Here is a 23,809-nt window from a genome sequence, read left to right as displayed (position 1 = left end):
ATGAAAGAATGCTCCGACTGATACTGTCTCGAAATGTCAGGGTTGCGTTACAGCACTGAGGACAATATCTTTGTTTCCAGTGTATTGGTAACATGTCTTGGTAACACTGTTGCTGTGATGACAGGTACATACCCACAGTTGAGCGATATGAGATTTAAAGAGAGAACCACTTTGAATTCTGCTCACTACATGCTGGATTTTCCTGGCCTTGGGTTGCACAAATAGCGATGTCTTTCCTTGTTAGAGATATTTGTATGGAGAGAGAAAGGAAGATAGAGGGAGAGAGGAAGAAATGTGAACTCAAGCAGATAGACTGTAAATGCATACCATAGCCATTACTGCATTTGGAAGGCAAGTGTTCACAGAACACAGCCTTGATTTGTACCAAATTATGTCAACGTGTCAGTCTGGGTTAGGCCACATGTGACTAGCCACGCATGGTTAACTGCAGACACAGCCCCGGAGACTGCTGCAGGACATTGCAATAGCTGTGCTAGGCTAATTTGAGCTACTGTGGTGACAAGGACTCCTCACTATGTGATATTTGGTGCTCTCTGTTGCAGCAGTTACAGGAGCTCAACTGGCAACCCTGCAAGGCAACAGTGACCAATAGCTTCCCCCTATTTCGTTACATTATCTGTCAGAGATCCAAGCATGGAATCTCTGCAGACGTGCTGTGTTGGAGCTTGGCGAGTGGACGTTGTTTGTTGTTTTGAATGTGCAGGGTAAAAGAGGAGGCCAGGGTCCTAAAGCAGCTGAGCTCAGGTACTTTCCCTTTCTGAGGCGTAAACCTTCGGACATGACTAGCTGATGTGGGTGATTTGAATGTTGTATGAGTTGAGGAACATTCTGTTTTTGGGTGGCTTGATTTGAGTTCTATGTCTTTAAAGGGACAGTTCACTCCTAAACCAGAAATGCTTATTTTTTCTCTTACCCGTAGTGCTATTTATCAGTCTAGATTGTTTTGGTGGGATTTACAGAGTGTTATATTGATAGATATCAGTGATAGAGATGTCTGCCTTTTATCCAGTGTAATGGAACTAGATTAGGGGTCGACTGATTATAGGCCTGGCCGATTATTGGGGCCGATATTTGGCAAAGTCAAGTGAAAACTTTAATAAAAAATTAATTTATTAAAATAGCTCCCTGGGGTTTGACAAAGTAAAAGTTCCTACTATGATGACACTTTCTTTGTACTTTTTAATTAATTAATTTTATTGGCTATCATTAATATAAAATGCTGATACAGATCATCGGCAAAATGCCAAATATTGGCGCCAATAATCAGCTGGCCAATCATCTGTCGACCCCTAGTCCTAACAAACAAAAACAGCAGTGGCTGAAATCCAACACAAACTTTTAAATGATCTCAACAAACTTACACCAACATCAAAATGCCTTGACTCTGTTGTTACACTGTTAATAACCACGAAGTAAACCACGTGATGCTAAGAGATGTCCTTGTTAATGTGTGGGACTTTCACAAATGTTCCTGGCATGGAGCTCACACTCCTGCAGCAGTAGCTACAACCCATGCAGTCTGTGGTGTGGTAAAGTCAGGTATGATTTGTCTGATGGAGTAGGTAGTTCAGTGCCATCTCGTTCGATTATATCGGAGACAAGGCAGACATCTCTATGGCCGATATCTAAGACATGGCAACTCATGCCAGAAAAAAAAAATCATTTTCATTTTACTCTGCTGTTTCAGTGTTACCCTCAGGTCTCTGGAAGTGATTAATTTGTGTTCAAAATACTTGTTAAAATCATCGAAATGTACCATGATGTTAACCATATAGGTTAGGAGAAAAGTACAACATAACAAATGGGTAATATCCTATTAGTAACATTTCCACAAGCCTTTGGGTTTGGAACATTTTATTCATTCTGGCTGCACAATGTTCCCAGAAAGAGAACCTGGTGCGGCATATGTAGCAAATGTATTCCATTTAAGGACATCTGCACTATTGTGTCATCAGTGAAAAGATAGAGAAGAAGCTGTCTCTATCTTTTGAGGCTCACTCCTCGGTATATTATTCACTTGAACTCCTTGCCAGCTTCCTTGTAATTATGCATTACTCTGCAAAGGCTTGAATCATTCATTGAATGTAGTGCAGTGTTGCACAGTCCCTAGTAACAGTTTAAGTTCTAAAAATAACATGCTCGCAGGAGAGCGGATGCAAATATCATGTGTCTATTTGATGTCTCCCTGATAAAATTATGCAGTTAAATCAATTTAGATTTAGATTACATTGTCCGGTTGTTCTTTTCCTCTGTCACCCTATGATTAAGGATGATTAAAGTCACACAGGCCAACAAATTGTGTTGTTCAGTGGTCTACTTTAGCACAGGGGTACATTGTAGTGACATTTCTTGCTATTTTGAACTTGATTGCTGCCTCGTTCATCAGCACAGGCTGTTTATTGAGTATTTCAAAGCGGAGAAAGTTGCCCTTGTCCTTGGCCATTATGCTAAACAGACTGACTGCTGTGGCTGTCAGAACAGGGAACTGGCCTGCTCTCATTGAGATGCCTCCAGAGGCATGTAACCAGGCAACTGGGCAACTATGGGGACCATGAGGGGTACATGTCCAAACAGCCAGGGATAACGTATTTACACTGCCGCTCTCGCTCTTTCATTCACATCTTCGCTCACGCACTCAGGAATGGTTGGAGGAGGGAGAAATCTTTGAATTCCTTTATTGTAGATACAGAAACATCATTTAGGAGCGAACAAAAGGGCTTCTCTTCTGCCGGGCCATCTCTTCCATTGATAAATTTCGACAGAGTTTCTTTCAGAGTGCAGCAATCATGTGCATGGTTGAAACAGTCTGTCATAATGGAATCTTCAGCCCTCTCAATGCTGCTCAATTGCTTCTTATTGTCTTGATGAGTGAGGCTGTTAAGTCCCCCCGTGCATGTGTAAGTCTGTGACAGTAACAATTTACTTAAGTACTGCACTTAAGTGCAGTTTTTGAGTATCTGTACTTTATTTGAGTATTTTTATTTTTTGAAAACTTATTATTTTGGCTTTACCACATTTGTAAGATAAACATTGTACTTTTGACTCCGCTAAATTTCTGTTCTTGTTACTCATTGCATTTGCTTTGAAGTCATGAAGATAACTTTTTTTTTAAATGCAAAAGTCCATAAACTGTGATCCTGCAATTCTGCATGTGGTTTGTTTGTCAAAGTGATGTTCCTGTACCTACCTTGCGCATGCCCTACTCAGATTGGGCAGCTCATATGTAGAGACAGGTAGAGAGGAGAGGTCAGCAGGAGGCGCTTGTATTTGGTTATGCAGTGTTAGTAATGGCAATGGCAGCAGATTGAGATAAAGATTCCCCACCAGATCACCCACGGCCATACCTCGACTCCATGTTTGAAATCTTTAAGATGAAGAATGACTCCTATCGTTTTAAATGTTTGCTCTGTTTACTGCGCACAAACTTCATTACAGCCTCATTAAGGCTCTGTCAATGTATTGTGACAACAGACAACAGTGTGTTGAGAAGTACTCTGATTTTTTTTGTTCTGCTTTTTTATGCAAGTATCCTAATTTGACTCAGCAACTTTCACTTATCTCAAGTGATAGAGTTGTATACTTTGTCCACCACTCATTGTAATCCACAGATGTGAGCTCAAAATTATGTCCTAATTATGGATCTCATGCTGGTGTTGCTTTATGTTATCCAAATGAAGTTAATAATTCCAATTTTTATTTTATGTAGAGAGAGTTTGGTCTTCTGTTGTAGTGAATCAGCTTATTGCTTTCAGCATCCGTTTGATTATTTTTTGCCTGATTTTTAATGCCCATTTCAAATGATGGACCTCACGCAGGAGGCAATATACCAACTGATTTTTTTCTGATTTTTGTTCATATCCATGACTTGTACTTATTTTGTAAGCACCTCTGGGTTTCTCATTCGCCAATGTGTCTTATTTTGAGAAATATTGTTGAAAAGTTTTTGAAAACACTCTTATGAAGATGCAGGGGAAAATGTTTCATTTTCAGAGTCTACAAATTGTTGTAAGAAGTGAAGAAAACAGCTTTTACATTTGAGGACCATAAAAATGCATTAATATCACTCAGTCAAGTTGAGATTAATATATATATATATATACAAATTTTGTGGTCATTACAGTGATCAGATTATTGAATGTGGGCTAAAGAAATACTATTGGTCCATAGCTCTCAATTAAGACTTTAAAAACTCTTGGATGATATTGCATGCATTTGTCTTCTCAGTGGCATTTGTACTGCTCTTAGTTGCTTTGGCCATTAAGGCCAAACACAGAGAATACATTTTCAGATAACTGAGATCTGTTTGATGAGACGCATAAATGACTGCTGAGCCATTTCACATTAGCGAGAGCACTGCTTTCAGAACCAATTTCTTTTAATTTGACTTACTGTGGATTCCTCTGCTGACACAGCACTTGCAGCATCACAAATGTTTAGCCATTGCTGGTTTTATGATTTTTCAACAACGCCAGTACCGAAAAATCGTATATTTAGACGGCTTTATGTAAGTTTAACAGTATGTCAATTACATACCACAGAAGTTACTGTTCTTACAGCCTTTTTGGTAGCATCTCTCCAATTCTATATAGTGTTTAGAGGATGTCGTCTATGCTAATAGGCTTATAGGGTACCTATGATCAAGTGGGATTCATTATTCAGCACAGCTGGTAAGAGATGATTTTGAGAGTTAAGAATGTTTAGTGCATCTTGACTTTACTTTTCCCTTTTTTCATCTCCTGATAGAAAATTAAGCAAAAAAAAAAATTAGAGGAATTAAGAGAATGCTGCTGCATGAATCCCGATGTTACATAAAGAGAGATTTTGTGAAATGCCCTCATCGATATCCTAATAGTGATGTCAAACATATCACTCAGCCCCCTGGCTCTGATAAGATTTATGGCCTGTAGCCACACATTCAGCAGCCATTTAGCTACTGGATTTATGGCAGCTTTGCAATAAACAGTATATGGATGAAATAAAATGTTATTTGTATTCCTTTTCAGTGTTAATGTAAGACCGTAAAAGTGATGTTATTACCTCACTGGACGTTTTTATCACCTGAAATCTCAGGGGTGTATAGGAACACTGTGTACTATACCAGTACAAGCTGCCCAGCATGGAGTCTGGATATTATTCCTGGTTGTTTTGAAAATATAGATGTATTAATTATACTCTTAAGATGCAAGCTACTGCAGTAAATTGTCAGCACAGGAAAAAGGTTGGCCTTAACATAAAACACCCTAAGTGTGCTGCAAACAGTATTTTCCCAAAGCTTTTAATTTTGAAAAGTACCAAACTGTTTGAAAATGCCATATCGACCATGTTTTCAAAATTTAGACCAAAACATATTTTTTCCTCATTCTCAGACTATGAATAGGAGCATTGAGTTTTCCAAACCTCATAAGCAGAAAACCACAGCAATCTTGTAATCGAAAGAATGCCCGCAATTTGTTTTTTCAAGACAAACTTCTCTGAAGGCTCGCTCAGCACAATGCATTTTGAGAAGCTGACCTATTTTATATTTTCCGTGCTGTCTGCTGCAATCATCAGACATGCATCTCATATGCACGTGTGCTACCCCAGCATTTAGACACCCCCACACTCTCTCCCTCCCACTGCACACACATGCACACACATATACACACAATGGACAAATGCACTTTGACATCCAGTTTTATACAATTATGATGACTTTGTTGTTTTATTAGTGCTTGTGCTCGACTGTTTTCTCACATTTTTGTATTTTCTTCATCCTCTGCTCAAGGATTGCTGGCTAAACTCTGACCTGCAACACTGTTTGGCAGGCAGAAGTGAGGCCCAGCATGTAAGCCCCCTCTTCCCCAGAGAGGCTGTATTTATTCTGAGGGTGGTCTCTCCCTTTTTGATATGCAGAGATCCGTAACCAGCTGGTGGAGCAGTTCCGTTGTCTGGAGCAGCAGTCTGAGTCCCGACTGCAGCTGCTGCAAGACCTGCAAGAGTTCTTCCGTCGAAAGGCCGAGCTTCAGCTTGAGTACTCCAGAGGCTTGGACAAACTGGCCGAGCGCTACTCCGCCAAGATCCGCACCTCCAGAGAGCACCATCACTTCAAGTGAGTCTCACCACTGTCTGTCTGCTAAGCACCAGAACGTCTGTATCGAATGTGCTTGACCAAAAAACAACTGTTACACATTTCATACTGATCACTGGCACGGCACAGAGAGATGGAAGAAAAGAAAGGGGAAAGCAGAGGAGGGATAGGCAACAAAAAAGAGAGAAGGGATAAAAGCAGGAGAAATGACCTGAAATGAAGCCAGGGCCATGGAAGCTTGTGGCCTCGGGCTGCTGTGTTCCTCCCAACTAGGTCAGACTCTTTATCCCCCCCCCCCTCCTCGCCCCTCGTCTTTTCTATCTGGCTGTCATTTCATTTCCATTCTCAAACAACTTCATGCTAGACTGCTGCCCAAATACTCATATTTTCTCAATGGTCACAGAAAGCAAATAAGAGCCTCAGTTTGGAGTCAGAACGCAACAATACGGCCAACCTTATCAGATTGACTTAAATTGTTTATGTGTTTGTGTAAAGAAGATCTGTGGTCATGAAACAAACATACCCTGCAGCATGTTGAGGAATTGCTGCATAGATGCTCCGACCAGCCTGCAGCTCACTCTGACTTTCAGATCATTTTCTAACTGTATATGCAGCCCATGGCCTGATTTGATCAGTGGTCATAAATAAAGCCACTTTCCCACTGGACAAAAAACACCCACTAACATCTGGCTTTTGTATTTAATGGAAAAGGTTACAATCAGCATTCATTTCTGGGACAAATCACTTTGCAGTAGTCACGGGACACACTAATTTCCACCTCTTTTGCACGAAGCAATGCCACCACAAAATACTCTCTGTCCATGCAGTGTTCGAACATTGTATATACATTATATACAAATAATTTTATATATATATATATATATATATATATATATATATATATATATATATATATATATACGTGAACACTCATCAACTACAAAGCTGTGCACACGTCTCTGATATGTTTGCCCATGTTTAGTGGGTTTTCCCACAGTAAAAATACCTCCATGTAAGCGTTAATGTTGGTGGAAAAAGTGTACACGAGAAAATGAATAATCAGAATTAATATGAATTAATTGGAGTACATTCCATGGAAATTTTTAGCCATAAAAGTTTGCTCTTCACCTTGGAAATAGATCAGTTGCCAGATGTCGTTGTGAGCTCCTGAAAAAGCTAATAAATGGATGTTGAGTTAAGTTTAATTAGTCGAATTAAAATCTATTTGAAGACTCTGCTCTTCTCTAATGCCCACTGCAGTAGTATTGAATCAGCAGTGCAGTAAATCGAACTCACCTTTTAAAGCAACACAGTAAAGATGGTATAATTGAGACGTAGGCAGCTGCACACCCTTTCATGTGACCTGGCTGTGTCAGTCATGCGTAACAAAATTGTTGGTTTATTTAGGAGAAGTCTCTCCATCTCTCTTTCAGTCTCTCCGGCCAATTGGACACAAAGCGTAATCGTGGTGGAGAGCTCCCGTCACTGGGACATTGATAAATGGAGCATTCCCTCCAAGGGAGACCCCTGCAAGAGAGTCACATTGCATGACTTCCTTGTACACCCTGCTGTCCCAGATTCTCCCCCCGTCACATTAAATGGTCATCATTATGTCGGTCTGTCATAGGCTGGATTCACACTCGCAGACTACAATGGGCTGACTAAGTCTATATCATCATTAATCCCAAGCGGTCTTCTGGCTCTGCACTCTCTCTCTCTGTCATTTAATTTTACCTCTTTTTTATCAACAGTACAACCTCAGTGCCCTTTTTTCTTATCTGGAATCCGTTCAGATTTTCATTTCTGATGTCAGATCTAATAAAGCGGCTGGCAGGAGATTGTCAAAGAACATTTTTAAAACCTTCCTTAATAGAGCAGCTGCAACAAAAATGTGATTGCAAAAGAGCACAATGCTGCTGTGTACATTTATTTGAAAAATCAATTTATATCCAACATGTTTTACAATAGTTGATGGATACAGTGTGTGTTTGCATTGTCAGTTCACTGTAGTTCAGCTGAGCGGCGCTACTTTATGATGCAGAGATCTTGTCATGATACAGGTTTTGTTGTACTTTTTGTAGGCTGTCGGGTAGAAAACCTTCTCCTGTCATCTTCCATGAGCAGTTGTGCATCAACTCCTTTGTGTCCCGAATACTACAGTCTCATCCTTATTCAAGAGCAGCCAAAAGCCAAAGATTTCCAGTCAGGTTCCTGGCACCCCATGTACTGTACAGGATCAAACACCTGCTCTGTTTGAAAGGAGGGCCTATAGGGGTAGCTTGTTCATGTTTTTTATCAAAGTGTTAAAGGATGAAAGGAATGAAGATGCTGATGCCCAGCACTCTGGATTACCTTTAGCATCATGAGTGCAACTCTTTCAACTGGCTGTCGACACATAACTTTTTAGATTGCTGTTCTGTTGTACCAAGATCATGATTTTCTCTTAACATCATTGATCCAGACAAAAAGAAAGCCATGCATTGAACATACACTAAGCCAACAGTAATATAATATAGTATATTATTAATATAGCCTTTAGACCTATGACACAGACAGATAATGCACATACAAAAATGTTTCATAGTTTGTGTCTGATTGTGGTTTAAACTTCAGAAGCAATTTCTCAAAAAATCATTTTGTTGAATATTGGTGCAACTCACTATTTTTGTATAAAGGCCAATTTCTGATAACATTTCAACATTGTTTGGATACATGGAGACCTATAAGAACTCCTTTCTGTTTTAGTGCGGAAACTTGCATTAGCTGAAGATCAGAGTGAGCTTCACCAAGACAGGAAAACAGTCATTCACATCAAAAAAGAAAATGAAAGCATGAAAAAACCTCTCCAAGGATAAAATGATCAAAGTTTTGAAGCAGTTGACGGAAAACAAGTCGTGACTGTCCTTGCAATATGATCTTCAAAACTGAGATAAATAACTGCTGCATATCGGACTGGTTGTTACCATAGATTGGTTGTTCATCACATGATTTGTAGGGAATCCAACAAATAATTTGGAATAATTTATTAAATGTTCTTTTCTATACATTTGACATAGCATCTTGTTTTTAAGAGGTCTTATAACAATGGTGTATTTTATAAACTTGAATGTTAGCGTATGTTTACAGAAACCAATGCAATGACCATGTAATATTTTACCAGCAAATGCAGATACAAAATAACTTTGGGGTTCTCCATGCCTACAAATCCGTAGCTGTAAACAATGTGCAGTTCCTTGGATCAAGTGTATTGTGATTTGTATTGTTTGAATGACTCATGCAATTATGCAAAATGAACCTTTTTAGCAACAAAAGGTTCCTTAAACTCACCAGTGAAAAATTTAATCGGCTTTGTGAAAAGCAGAACTCTGTGATAATAAAAGAGCTGTTTCTGTATTTTTTTACTGCTGAGGCCAGATCATTACATTAGATTGCTAATCAGTTGCTAAATGACTGCCTAAAAAGTATACTGCATAGGCACCAGACATGTCTGTCCATTGTTGCATCTTGCCGCATCTTGCATTTGCAACCCTACCTTCGATATGTGTGGTATTTTTTGCTTGTGGTGTGTAAACCGCTAGCACTTTGCATTAGAGCTGCAATAATGAATCGATTAAGAGATTATTTTTTAACTTCTAAATTAAAAGTCAGCTAATTTGATCATCAAGTATTCCGTTTGTGTTGTTTCTTTAGAAAAAGAATGTCAAATTTCTTTCATTCCAGCTTCTTAAACGTGAGCATTCTTTGTTTTTTGTTACTCCTCTTTGACAGTTAACTGAAAATCTTTTGGTTCAAACAAAACCAGACATTTAAGCATGTCATTTTGGGCTTCAGGAAACACTTGACATTTTTCACCCATTTTTGACATTTTACAGACTAAACAACTAATTGATTAATTGTGAAAATACCAAATTTAATCGACAGGTGAAATAATTGTTAGTTGCAGCCCTGTTGTGCAAAAAGCACCACAGCTTCTGATAGTGCAGATAGGAGTACTTTGACAAGGCAGCCTTCAGTGTGGCAGATTGTTAATAACTAGTGAGATATTATCATAGGTAATAGCTAGCTTTATAACATTCATTCAAAATCAATAGGCCATTTCATAATCATTGTCTCACTATATCACTCATCTTTGCTCAAGTACACCTTCCTTGAGTTTGCTGCCTGAGGTTAAGGATGGTCAGGATGTTGATGCTGGTGGAGCTCGGTCCGCGCGTGCATTGGTTTCTTGCCAAAATAAGGAGGAGTGTGCAGCCTGGAGCAAGTTATCTTCACAAGTCAGGAGTAGCATAATGGGATTCAGTATGTAAAGTTAGTGAACATTAGTTTTTTTTTTTATTTAGAAATAAACTCAGCTAAAGAGATAATTGTGGCAGCTTTGAAACTGTTCCTTTCTCTCTGTAAAGCTTCTGACTGCTTGTGTGATTTGATAAAAGACTGTGCTTGTGAATCAGCAGAAATGGCCTTCTGTGAGTGAACTGTCTTTTGTATGTCCTCCTCCCTATCAACAAAGACATGCAAAGTGTTAAGATCATTCATCCTAACTTCACTCTTCTCCTCTCGCCAGTCATTAAAGGAGAAGTAAAGTTGGATTTATCTGGACGGGATCCCAGCATAGGTCAGCTATCAGCCAACAACAGATGGTTTTTACACACAGCTTTTAAGCAGGCTGTGTATGAAACGTGTGATGCAGCATTTTTATATTGTAGTCACGATTGTTGGAGGTCAGAAAAACAGTTAAAATCTCTCCAAAGACAAAAGATGAAGACAAACAAACTTTTCGGTGTGAGGATAATTGAACTCACATGCTCCCTTGAACAAGAAGGCGAGTGCAGTCAGCATGCCTTCTGTCTGTCTCTTCCCGTATGTGTGTGTGTGTGTGTGTGTGTACAGCTACCTCCTTTTTAGCTGATTCCTTACTACATGTGCAGTGACCCCTCGATCTCTTATAAAGTCTTAGAGATGATACCAGTAGATCAAATGTAAGATTTGTGTGGTTTGTAAGACAGTCTGTATCCTGTTTTATGTTATGTTTTATGAGGACAATAACCCTTTTTTGTACTTATGGGAAATATACAATGTGGTCTGGATATTGCAGTTGTGTTATTCTGTGGCGGGAAGCTTTGTTTATTGTTTAATGACACAGACCAATATTTTCTTCTTTATAAAGTCTTTCCTTGGCTTTTTTCAGAAAGGACCAGAATCTCTTGTCCACTGTGAACTGCTGGTATTTGGTCTTAGACCAGACCAGGCGAGAGAGCAGAGACCATGCCACTCTCAGCGACATCTACAACAACAACGTCATTGTCCGTCTGGCACACGTGGGCGAGGATGTCATCAGACTCTTCAAAAAGGTCAGAATCTGAATTAAATGGATGAGGGCATGCAACCCTGACCGTTACTAACGCACACAGTCACAGAACTTATCTGCTTAAATCGCATGACTGATGCCCACAGCTGGGAACTTGACGCCAGACCAACAAAAATATGTAAAAATATGTTGAACTTTATCAGGACGCACAGTAGGCCTATATTTCAAACTGTGCAGACAATAGAGAGCTCCAGAGAAACATAGGCCAACCTGGAAGCGAACACTGCCCTGATTTCTTCATCAAAAAGCCTACGGGATTTTTCCATTGGCTTTTTGGTCATTGCAGAAAATAAGCTTTGTTGTAAACAAATGTTTATGATACTTACATGATTTGCTCAACAAGATAATCTTCACAGATGAACATCACTTTCAGTATTTTCAAAGCCTTAATGTAATTGTCAGAAGTAAAAAGCTATTGTTAGGCTATAACAAACTCACCACTTCTATGGTGCTGAAAGACCCCATTATCATTAACTATATTAGCACCACCAGCCGTGCTTACACTGATAACTGTGCTAACAGAGCTAACAGTAACAAGGTGAAATGAGTTTTTCGGCTCATAACCTTTGTGCTTCAATTACAGTAGTGTACACTGTTAGCATGCAAGGTTTCCCCACCTATTCTACGCTCTGATTTCAAATAATGGCCCTTAGGCTGACTATTCCCATTATCACTGAGGTTATTCGTCCCTAAACTTACACCACTTGAGCCGTACAGTAGCACCTGGCTATTGAGAGAGCAGCATATGTTGACAGAAAAGCTTATCAGGGCTGGTGAGAGATTCTGTTTCTCTTTTTAACCCCCCGCCATTCGTCATGCGTATTGTCATTTGAAATATCATGCTCAGTTTGCTCCCTGTTCAGATCACTAACCTTTTTTTATGCTCTTTACCCCTCATCATTCTTGATGCCCATACTCCCACGCATTCTTTTTCACAGAAAATTCACATTAAGTGGGACTCATTCAGAATCCTGCAGATATAATTAGATGTAACTTGCTTCTTTTATCCAAAATGTTAATGCTATGAATGCATTTGTTCTTGGTTTTGGTTTTACTCTTGTATTTCATTAGGCATATTCTTAATGTATTGTACGCGTGAGAGTAGCAGAGTGCCTGTGGTTCAGGGGAGGTGATGAACAATCTGCCTTTGGTAGCTTAGATCAGTATCGTTTGACAGCGGCAGGAGTCTACTGTAATTTATGCCCTCCAGGGGGCTCTGCTCTGTTAAGATGGGAGCCTTGATGAGACTGGGATGGCTTGTGGCCAGCATAAAGAGGAGCACTAATAGCTGCCTGCAGAAAGAAAACTGTCTCCCTGTGCATGAACTTAGCTCAGATTGTGACAAACTTCTCCAAAACAATAATCCTGTTATGCTGTAGCATCCTGGTTCAGCTGCAGTGCAGTCTCACTGCTAATGAATTACACATGCGCGGAGGAAGGGGATGAATCAGCTCTGCCGTTTGTTAAGTCAAAGTTTAAATGCACTGAGTGTGCTGAAATGTAATTCTTGTCACATGTGAAAAAAGCAAAGGTTGCTGTTTTGACAAGTGGTCCCTGAGAGGTGGCAAAAAACAGGATTGATTGGGCTAAGCGTCACTCCATATCCCCTCAACAGGATTTCCAGAGTCACTCTCTGCTGGCCCCATTCCTCCTCTTGGGCTATAAGCCCTGTCATGGGACATGTCCAATTCATCATAGACTCTTAGCCCCTGTAACTGAGCTGAAACTGTGACACAACTCCTTGGGAAATGTTGTGCGGTAACTGCACTGTTCTATTTTTGTCTGAATGTGCACTTTGGGCATTGTATTAGATCTTTTCTGGTGCAGAGTAATGACAGCATTTCAATGCCTGCTGACACTCCTCACAAACAAAATATAACCGGTACGCACCCTTCAAGTTTTTCACTTGCAGGACGGCAATTCTATTAGATAACAAAGTTCTCAGTCTTAGATGTGTGAATACTTGCCTTCATTTGTCCTTCAAATGAGCATCTAAAAACTGTCACCTGTTTTTCTCTTTTACAGAGCAAAGACATCGGAGTGCAGATGCATGAAGAGTTAGTTAAAGTCACCAATGAGCTCTACACTGTGAGTTGAAGAAATATGTTTGCCCTTTCATGTCTAACCTTTCTTTGTCTACACCAGCATGCCTGTTTTCCCTTTTCCCTTATGTTAGCCTGTGTATCGTCAATTCTGAGCGAGAGCCTTTTTTTGCAGACCTGAACCTGTAACCTGCGACGCAGCTGGCCTGACACTGCACATAGCAGATATGCCTTATCAGCAGTGCAGCCTCTAACAGGTCATTTCTTCCATCTCCTGAGGTCGTGAAAGGAGAAAATTTGCATTCTTCCTCCCACTGTGAATTTCTACATCAGTTTGAAGGGGAGAGCGTTCTTGCCCCTGGCAGCACTTCAAGCGGACTCAGCAGTCTGTGCTGCAGAGGTGCACTGTACTCACAGCAAACATGAATTGCTGTAATAGTTTCAGCTATTGTTACACGTAATCACACATGTTGGTGTGTTGTCACCCTGTCTATTGTTGTATGTTGTACTGTACATACAATAGACACCGCATATTGAAACACGTGCACACACATGGCAATAAACACACAGAAATGGTCCATGTGGTGGTGAAGATAGGCAACAGCTGTGCTTAGCGCTGATGCCTCATTTGGCTAAAGATAATGAACTGATGCAGTGATATTATCTGCTGTATGTGGGACAGAGTGTAACAAACGCACAACAGTGCTTCCCTCTGGGTCTTATTGCTCAGTGATAGTATTATTTGTTAGTTATTGTTCAACAGATAATATGCAAAAAGAATCAGTTAATATGATTCAGAATGTCTTGCTGCACATTCTGAATCATATTAACTGATTCTTCACATTTAAACCATTTAAAACTGAGCTCTATAGGGGTAACAAATGCAAGAGTACAAGTATCTATGGGCAAGCAAGGAAACAAAAAGGTTGTGTGATTAAATATCCTACACCATGTCCAAAATTCAGACTTTAAATGGCTGTAATCTCAATATTATAAAGTCTTAAAATTATGTTTAATAGGTCTTAAAGGGACAGTTAACCCTAAAATCTAAAATACGTATTTTTCCTCTTCCCTGTAGTGCTATATATAAATTGAGATTGTTGTAGTGTGAGATGTCAACTGATGTGAGCAGTCACTCATGCACGAGAGGCTCACCCTCGTGACATTGTGAGATGTAAACATTAATAGTCATCACATTAGCTAGCTCAGTGGTGCTAGGTGAGATAGCAGTAGATGCACACCTCTTTTTAAATGGTGATGACATTGGCTGATGGAAAGAAAATAGTTGCTACCTCAAAATACTCACAACAAGGTCTGTGGATTACCTTGAGTTACTGAGTTTGATTTCTGGAAAGAGACATCGCTGTTGAGTTTTTCAAATATACATTTTTTTGTGCTTAGAGCACCACAAGCCAAGTGCCATTTAGTTCCATTATTTTGAAGACAAGACAGACATCTCTACGGCTGATATCTCCAACACTCAGCAATGTGCACTAAAACAAGATTGATAAATAGCATTGCAGTTAAGAGGAAAAATAGGAATTTTTGATTTTGGGATGAACTGCCGGTAAAAAAATTCCAACACAAATAAGCTGAGTCACACCTAAATACTCCAATGGTTATACTGTTTCTTTTATTCTCAGACATACTGTAATTTGATCTGACCAGCTTTGGTCTTGCATTGTATTTAATTTAATTCTATTCAGGTTAGACCATACATTTGTTTAAAAATACTTGGTGTACTTTCCTATTCTGCTTATTCATTATTTTATTAAGAAAAACTCCACCTTATGCTATTTCCTGCACGCTTAATCTTCTGCATTACAATCAGAATATTATTGAGTAAATACTTTCAGTGATCAATCAAAGATAATTAGAAAACAAACAGCTTTGGTTTTACTTAACACGCATTTTTCATGGTGCTGCACAATTGATTGTGAGGCATACTGTAAATATGATAAGACCAAAGTGAAACACTCTCCATCATTCTTTTACGTGAAATATTAAAAGTCTGAAGTGAAGACAGAAAGCTGTTTAATGTTGATATGAGCTTTTGAAGAATTTAACAAATCACCGTACAAGGGACTGTGTGTGTGTTAACATAAATATCTTATAAGAGAGATAAGATGCATAGTATTTTAGAAATATGTTAAACGACAGTGCAGTTTCACTGATTATTGACAACTAGTCACACTTATTTCAAAGGATGTTTGGTACGAGTGAATGAGCAGTGAATCACTAGTACTTGCATGTAATAAACCACATGAGAAATATTCTCACATGTAATATTATACAGCACTTTACTGCTTTACTGATATTGATTTTTCCCCTCTCTGATTCATGCATTATTAAATGGCTGTCTGCAGCTCCCCAACACAGCACGAGGAATTGCACTAGTCTGTTAAGATTTTGGCTGGATGTAGTTTTATATAGCTTACATGAACTTGTATAATTTGTTTGTATTATCAGTTATTTGCTAAATTTAAAATAAGGTATCAGGGGAAATCTTCTTTGTCAGCCTGCCGATCTCCGCTAATGACCCGCTGCTGGAATTTTGTGGAAATCAAGTAGTTTCTTGTTTCACTGGTTTGCAGTGAAGGTTGCTCACTGTCACTTTGTAACCTCCCTCCTCCCCTGCTGATCGATCTTGCTGTCCTTTGCACGTCCGCTTCAGTCGGTGTTGCTAGGAAACCAGAACTTGAGCGTGAGTGATGGTGGAGCAGATGTTGTTTAATTGTACTGTTAATTCAGGGTTACACGTTAAACCTTTACACACCACCTCTTTAATAACACCACAAAGTATCAATCTGTTTATGACACCTTATGACAAATTCCTCTGAAGCAATCTGAAAAGTGGGAGTGTAGATTATATTTGGAGCAGTGATGAAACTTGGTTACGGTGGAACACACAGTACTCCCTTTACCTCCCACCCCTTTTTTTATGTACTCATGCTGTGGTGATGACAAACAATCTCAAAAATGTGACAGACGCAACCAGCACATCTGTGACACTCCCTAACATTTACGAATTTACTGGGAAAAAGAAATGTTGAATTAGTTAATATGTACTACATTTAGGGTGGGGAAACATTCATAATCTTTTAGTCAGCCACATCGTGATTATATGGTCTTAAAACTGCTAAACTGCTAATTTTATTAAAAAAATTATGTAAGATTGTCTTCACAAAGTAAACTTTTTTTGAGTATGGCAAAGACACAATTGTTTTTCTCTTTTTCATGTATATTTTTTCAGTTTCACACCCCTTCATGAAGAAGGTTTTAATTCAGTAGCCATAAGACTAAAGTAAAAGAAATAGTCAGTTTACTTTGTGTATACTGTAAAGCAATAAGTATACTTGCCATTTTCACACTTTTTGACACAATAGGCCTCTTTCACTAACATGTACATAATGATGTGCTTACTCTGCGTACAACATCAATACATATGGAACATATATAATAACTACTTAATATAACTTTATTTAGCATTTTTTGTAACACAGTCACAAAGTGCTTTACAGAACAAGATAAAATAGTATACACTGTTAAAATGAAAAGAGCAAAAACATCAATAAAAACAAATGAAAACATTTAAAACAAGACTAGGCTAAGACCAGATAAAACAGAGTGTGTCGTAAAAACATTTAAACACCAGCAAATATTGTTCTTACCAACATGCGTGCTTTGAAGAATTCTAAATTCATTCTGAATTGACAGGCGCGTGCCAGCTTTTTGCAATCATACTTATGCCTTCATTTCTCTATATAAGCATTTGCCTAGAGGCTTATTGAGGTGTATCATGGAGAAAGGGGTTAAAAGGCACATCTAAAGGTCCTGACACATCAATATTGGGCCGTCAGTGAGCATCTATGAATGTAATTGGCAGTGGGAAACAGCTGATAAGCTTTTTTTCACTCTATTCAAACATGTTGATACATGCGGTCTCTGATGATGTGCTCTCTCCTGAAGGCACAGACTGCAGTGTCTTCCAAATAGGTTAGATTTGGCATCTTAACACCAGCTTGGAGATAGTTCAGAATGTCTTAATACCCTGGATGCCTAATAATAGTAATAATAATAATTCCATGGCTCAATATAGACATTCCCATACACTACATTTATTGTAAGCAAGTAATGGGGCACACTGATTTTGACAGTAGGTGATGTGAATGAAGGGCCGTGAAATAATTCCATACATTTGTAAATTTTAAGGTTAAATATTGTTTTTCTGTTGAAGCCTTTCTGAATGAATGCCACCCACTTCAAGTGATATGCTATGCGTTTAGTTACATACGCCTGATCTAAGGCTGTTTTGAATATGTTCACAAAGTACAAACACATTGAGGTGAGAAAATATTGATGAATCCTGGAATTGTGCATTAAACGTTCTACCCATGGATTTAGGAATAATCTGTGCGTGCACATTGTTTGTGAATGAGGATAATGTGCCTTCCTTGGTTTTGCACTATGTATCAGCCACTGACATTAACCCTTGTGTCTCGTTACTTTAAATATCATTAGTATCACATTTGTATTTTCTGACTGTTTGATGCATGTGAATTGTAGCAGTTTGCTTAGAATTGGAAATGAGGCACTCGTAAAGTGTTTAAAAAATGCTCACTCATTTGACTACACTATAGAAATAAATATAGTACTATATAAATATAGTTTACTTGGATTAAGAAAGTTAAACTTAACAAAAATAAGTAAACTCTACAATTAGATTTAAAGGAAAAATAAATTAAGATTAATAGTTATATTCTCTTACATTTTTCATCGGTTTCCTAGATGTTTTTAAGTAAAACCAGTTTGTCAGATTTTACATTGTATAATGACCTTGTTACTGAGTTGAGTTTGACAGATGTGTGTTTGTATAGGTGATGAAGACGTACCACATGTACCATACTGAGAGTCTCAGTGCTGAGAGCAAGCTAAAGGAGGCTGAGAAACAAGAAGAGAAGCACATCGGCAAGGCCAATGACATTGGTTCCAGTCTGCTGCGGTATGGTCAGGACGAACGTCCACAGCGACGGAGCTCTGTCAAGAAGATGGAGAAAATGAAGGAAAAGGTCTGTTTTGGTTGACTGGTTTATACATGATATAATACGGGCATTATATCTAAAATGAATTTGTATTTGACATCAAAGTATTACATATATTGATAGATTATATACAATATAATAGGCATGATGTAGTAATGCATTCTTTGAGTACATTAGGACTCCACTTTACATCCTGGCATTGATGGGACTCTCATTTCCTCTCTCTCCCCAGAGACAAGCCAAGTACTCTGAAAACAAGCTGAAATGCACTAAAGCCCGGAACGACTATCTTCTCAATCTGGCAGCTACCAATGCCCTGGTGGCCAAATACTACATCCACGATGTCTCAGACATGATAGATGTAAGTACTGTCTGAGCCAAAAATGCAAATGTTAAAAGAACTACCTTTTATGTCTTAGTCCTTCTTCTAAGCTCCAGGCCTTTTATTGTTTTTTTAATTACTGTATGTTTTACTTCTTATCCCCAGTGTTGTGACTTGGGTTTCCATGCAAGCCTGGCACGCACCTTGAGAACCTACCTGTCTGCAGAGTATAGTTTGGAGACTTCTCGCCACGAGGGTCTAGACTTGCTGGAGGGAGCAGTAGATGCCATGGACATCAGAGGAGACAAGCTGAAGTTTATGGACACGCACAGTCAGATCTTCTGTCCTCCAGCACGCTTCGACTATCAGCCACACATGGGGGATGAGGTGAGTCACACGGCTGTAACAACGGTTTGTTTATAGGTCTTAGTTCTTGGTACAAAGTGCACATCATCATATTTGCTGTTCTTTGTGTTAAATCCTCCTGGTAAACTTCCCTTTCTTTCTTAATCCCAGGTGTGTCAGGTGAGCGCACAGCAGCCTGTCCAGACAGAGCTCTTGATGCGTTACCACCAGCTGCAGTCTCGCCTCGCCACGCTGAAGATAGAGAATGAAGAGGTGAGAGTGCACACAAGTCTCAGAGGGCTGAAGGTTGCCAGTGTCAGCTTTTTTATTTCAAATTGAAGCTCCCTCACTGCAAGCGTGGTATACACAGTAATGTTTTTTTCCTGCTGACTCAGAGGAGGACAATATGACTAAATATACTGAGTCATGTGTACAAGTGTACTTTAAAAGCAGGGTTTCCTTAAGGAAATTGTGAAGTCGAGGTGGTAAGCCACTTAGATCTTGACGCATGTCATCTTGTGACCCAGTTAGTTAGTAGATGATAGCCTGAACAATAGCCACACACAGTAAATATGTGACTTTTACTGTGTGAAATAACACCTTTGTTGTTTTTACCCCAAAGGTTAAAGTCTTATTTCATTAAAGTTAGGCTTGGGCGGTTTTAAGGTATTACAATTAAACATCCTTAATTCACCAAGTTACATAACTTGGTGAATTAAGGATTTATATTAACCTAACTGGAGCTGGTGATTTTGGAACAGTGGGCTTTCTAACTAGATAACTTGCAAGAGTAACCAAGACAGTTTGGTTGAGTTTTATTTTTTTTCTGTTGAGCTTGAATGATGAGTTAACAGGGCAATTAGGCCTCATCAGTCTTCCATGACTGAGAGAAAGCTAAATTCAAAAGGTACACAGTTGTATGTCTTTGTTAAAAAAAAAGAAAAGAAATGTGTCAGAATATTATTTTTCTGTGGGCAAGGTGTTGTCAGCTCACACTTCTATTATCATATACCATATATCTAGGTGAAACTGCAGGAAGGTGTGAAGGTATAAAATATTACATACTGCCCAAGTCTAATTAAAATATAATAACTCTTGATATGACGAGAGGTGGTCTTTGTGGCCCACTTCTGCTGAAAATGACAACACAACAGTGTGTGTCTCTGTGTGTATACAGTATGTATAACTATGTGCATGCCTGTGAATGTTCCATGGTGATAAGTATGAAAAAAAAACAAAATAGAATACAAATATAACCACCATGCGCCCTGGATCCATCTACTAAAGCACAAATAAATTCTAATGCAAAAGTTACATCAGTGGTTAAAGGAAAAAAACTGAAATGTCAGTAAAAAACATAAAAAGACTAAAAAGGCCATTACGTACCACCAGGTTATTGCAAAAATACTGAGGAAACAGGAACAGGAAATGAATGCCTTATCATCCAAATGATTAATCATGTGTGACCACATGTTGCAGAACAGGAAGATGTCTTAAAGATTCATATCTGCATGTGGTTTATAACACAATGTTAACAGGCTCTGGGGTATTTGAGAGTTTTTATGGATGAGTCAAACAATTTTATAGAAAGAGCTTGACACTGACACTCCAAGTGCAGGAAGATTTTTTTTTTTTTTTTTTTACCAGGTTAGCTGTTCCCCCCATTTCTGGTATTTATGCCAAGATAAGGAAGCTAGCTCTAGCTATATATTTACAGTACAGGCATTAGAGTGGTATAAATCTTCTTCATTCATCCCTCAGGCTGAAAAGAGAATAAACTCAAACCACAAAATCATTTTAAATGCTGCTTCTCTAACGGGACTCTCTAAATGAAGATAATTTCTGTATTTTAAGATTAACAACTCATATGCTGGGTTCACACTGGACGTGAGCGTACTGCGAAGCGTGCTTATTCTCTGTGGAGCGCTGCCTGCTTCTTTTTGGCACCCATGTTAACCAGTTGGGCTGTTAATGCAGGACGCATTGTGGCCTCGAGGTCCGCGGCTGGCTCACGATCTGGAGCGACAGTTTCGTCGTCTGGTCAGTTTTTTTCACACACTGCAAGGAAATCTGGCAAGAAAACACACTAATAATCTATTATGAACATTATAAAGGATGTAATTGATGTAATATAAATGATGTGATTATGATAAATATGCATCCTTTGCTTCTCCATATTTGTCTGTTGTGTCTTAACAGAGCGAGAGAGATGAGAAGACACACACACATACAGACACACACACACACAGACAACCAGACAAAGACAGAGGAGCACAGAAGACTATAATCGCTTGATGACTGGCATGCAGAAATGTGCCTTTGGTGTGATCAGCCAGCAGTTTCTTACCGTGCAGTGTCTGCACCTCAACTGACATATTGGGGCACTGGTAAAACAAAAAGAAAAACTCTAAATTACAAATCATTCACTGTTATAATGCTTGTAATATGTAACTTTGCCAACAAATATCAATCTGTGCCCATGAAATTATAGTATTACCAGTGCTAATATTATTTCCACGCATATTTATTATTGAAAATCTGGTATCTGGTGAAATGGTGAAGAAAAGTCATACTGATGTTATTTTGTTTTTCACCAAATATAAAATGAACTAATAAGTATATAATATTAAAATATATGATATAACAACAGTGAACATCCTTTGTTTATTTCAATAAAAAAAAAAAAAAAAAAAAAGTATTATTTCAGCATCATTACTTTAACCATAAAAGGCCAATTTAACAGTTTGGTAAGACATGATTTAGATAGTTATAAAATAATATTTACATTTGTTTCATGTATTGTGGATAGCATTCAATGTATCATTTAATAACAGGAAATGATCAGAAGATTTTTATTTTTCATTTCATTAGCTGAACTTCAATACCTTTACCATAGAAGGCAAAATCAACCGTTTGAAGGACCATGTTTAAAAAACAAAGATTTGACCCTTATTATAATTTTATTTTTCTGTTAAAGATACATATATCTGTTTTTAAGACATCTGAAACTATAATATGTCGAAAAGAAATCCCTACATATGAAAATCCCACCACACAGAGCTTTTTTCTTTTTTTTTTTTTTACTGCTTTTGCTTTTTGTCTGGTGTGATTTTTGTTGTGATTAACTTCCTGAAGGCAGACTATTTAAAGACTAAGAGACATTTAGAGGATTTAAAAAAAAAAAATAGCATATCTAAACATATGCATATCTAAACCAAATGGTAGAGATAGCTCAATCAGGTTGAGTTGAATTCAAAATATTTTTCATTAAGATATAATAACTCCAAATGCACTTCACCAAACAGTTGAGCAGGATTTAAAAAGGGATGAAGCACCTGAAGCGTTTCAGTGCCTTCTTTGGATTTGCTACATTTTAAAGTGGGATTGGCAGCCAACACTGTCACCTCTCCCTCACGAACATGTAAGAGTCTTCAGCACTGTCACCCTGCATTTATGTTCATCTTTAATCACACACTGACCTGTGGGGTCATCTCTCATCCAGTCCTCTGCCTCCACAGCGGGGCCACTGCAGCATGCTCCCCGGCCTGTAGTCACCATGGCCACTGTGACTCACACAGACCTGTTTAAAGGTCACCAGGATGTGTATGTGTGACAGTGCCTGTCTGTTATGAATATAGAAATGCACACTGCCTTCCTGTCTGCCTCACATGGAAGGAACATAGTTAATCTTTCATGTCACGATGCCACATGCTAGGTAGCTAATTGCTCTGTTGTTTATGGTGTGTCAGTCAAACTGCTGTGAAAATGGCCTGCAGCGGTATAATCTTAGACTGCACTGGCTTGTTAACACCACGCAGCTTGTTTGTGAGACTGGGAAGATGTATTGGATGGATGTGCATCAGTTATAATAACAATATACCTTGTTGTTTTTGTGTGTATAACTTGCCCAATTAAGTTCATATGGATTTCACATAATTATATAAAACAAAAATGTTGCAATTGTGGATATTGTGAGAATTAAAATCACGTTTGTTTGCTATGTACGTCAGGTGAGAAAGACTCTTGACGCCACCATGCAGACCCTTCAGGACATGCTCACAGTGGAGGACTTTGATGTTTCTGAGGCCTTCCAGCACAGCCAGTCCACAGAGTCAGTCAAATCAGCTTCCTCCGACTCCTACATGAGCAAGGCAAACATCGTTAAGAGACGAGCCAATCAGCAAGAGACGGAGGGCTTCTACTTTACTGTGAGTTCTCAGACAAATGACAGCAGAATGAAGCACATACTGTACATTATAGCTAGAAATAACCTTGTGACTTTTGTATTTATGTCTATTTCATCTGCAGAAATACAAGGAGTACTTGAATGGCAGCAATCTCATTATCAAACTGCAGGCAAAGCACGATCTTCTGAAGCAAACACTAGGAGAAGGTGAGACTTAATGTGCTGCTATGAGTGTGATAAGTTGTGGCGATAGTAGGGTTTCCACAGATCCATAAAAAGTCCTAAAAAGCATTGAGATCATTGATAATAAATACTCATAATAATAATTAATTGGTGTAAAATTGACTTAAATGAATCCTTCAAAGTCCTAAAAATGCTCAGACATGCTCTATTTCTGACATTGCACTGTAATTTTA

The 23,809-nt window shown here is 38.7% G+C and overlaps 1 protein-coding gene across 2 annotated transcripts in view; it reads left to right on the top strand.

The window, feature by feature from the left end:
* The window catches only part of LOC121958435 (SLIT-ROBO Rho GTPase-activating protein 3-like), a 44,308-nt gene that overhangs the window by 5,160 nt on the left and 15,339 nt on the right, over positions 1-23,809 (top strand). For both annotated transcript variants that reach the window (XM_042507356.2, XM_042507347.2), the window contains exons 2-10: positions 5,914-6,109; positions 11,277-11,439; positions 13,482-13,544; positions 18,376-18,567; positions 18,773-18,901; positions 19,028-19,249; positions 19,379-19,480; positions 23,218-23,415; positions 23,516-23,600. In XM_042507356.2, coding sequence (XP_042363290.1) covers positions 5,914-6,109; positions 11,277-11,439; positions 13,482-13,544; positions 18,376-18,567; positions 18,773-18,901; positions 19,028-19,249; positions 19,379-19,480; positions 23,218-23,415; positions 23,516-23,600 — 1,350 coding nt within the window. The remainder of the gene's footprint in view (positions 1-5,913; positions 6,110-11,276; positions 11,440-13,481; positions 13,545-18,375; positions 18,568-18,772; positions 18,902-19,027; positions 19,250-19,378; positions 19,481-23,217; positions 23,416-23,515; positions 23,601-23,809) is intronic.

Source organism: Plectropomus leopardus, chromosome 2 (assembly GCF_026936395.1).
Source record: "Plectropomus leopardus strain MGB_pleo_1.0 chromosome 2, ASM2693639v1, whole genome shotgun sequence".
In the NCBI taxonomy this organism is placed as follows: domain Eukaryota; kingdom Metazoa; phylum Chordata; class Actinopteri; order Perciformes; family Serranidae; genus Plectropomus; species Plectropomus leopardus.
Note: the sequence above shows the minus strand (reverse complement) of the source record. Positions and strands in the feature narration are given on the sequence as shown.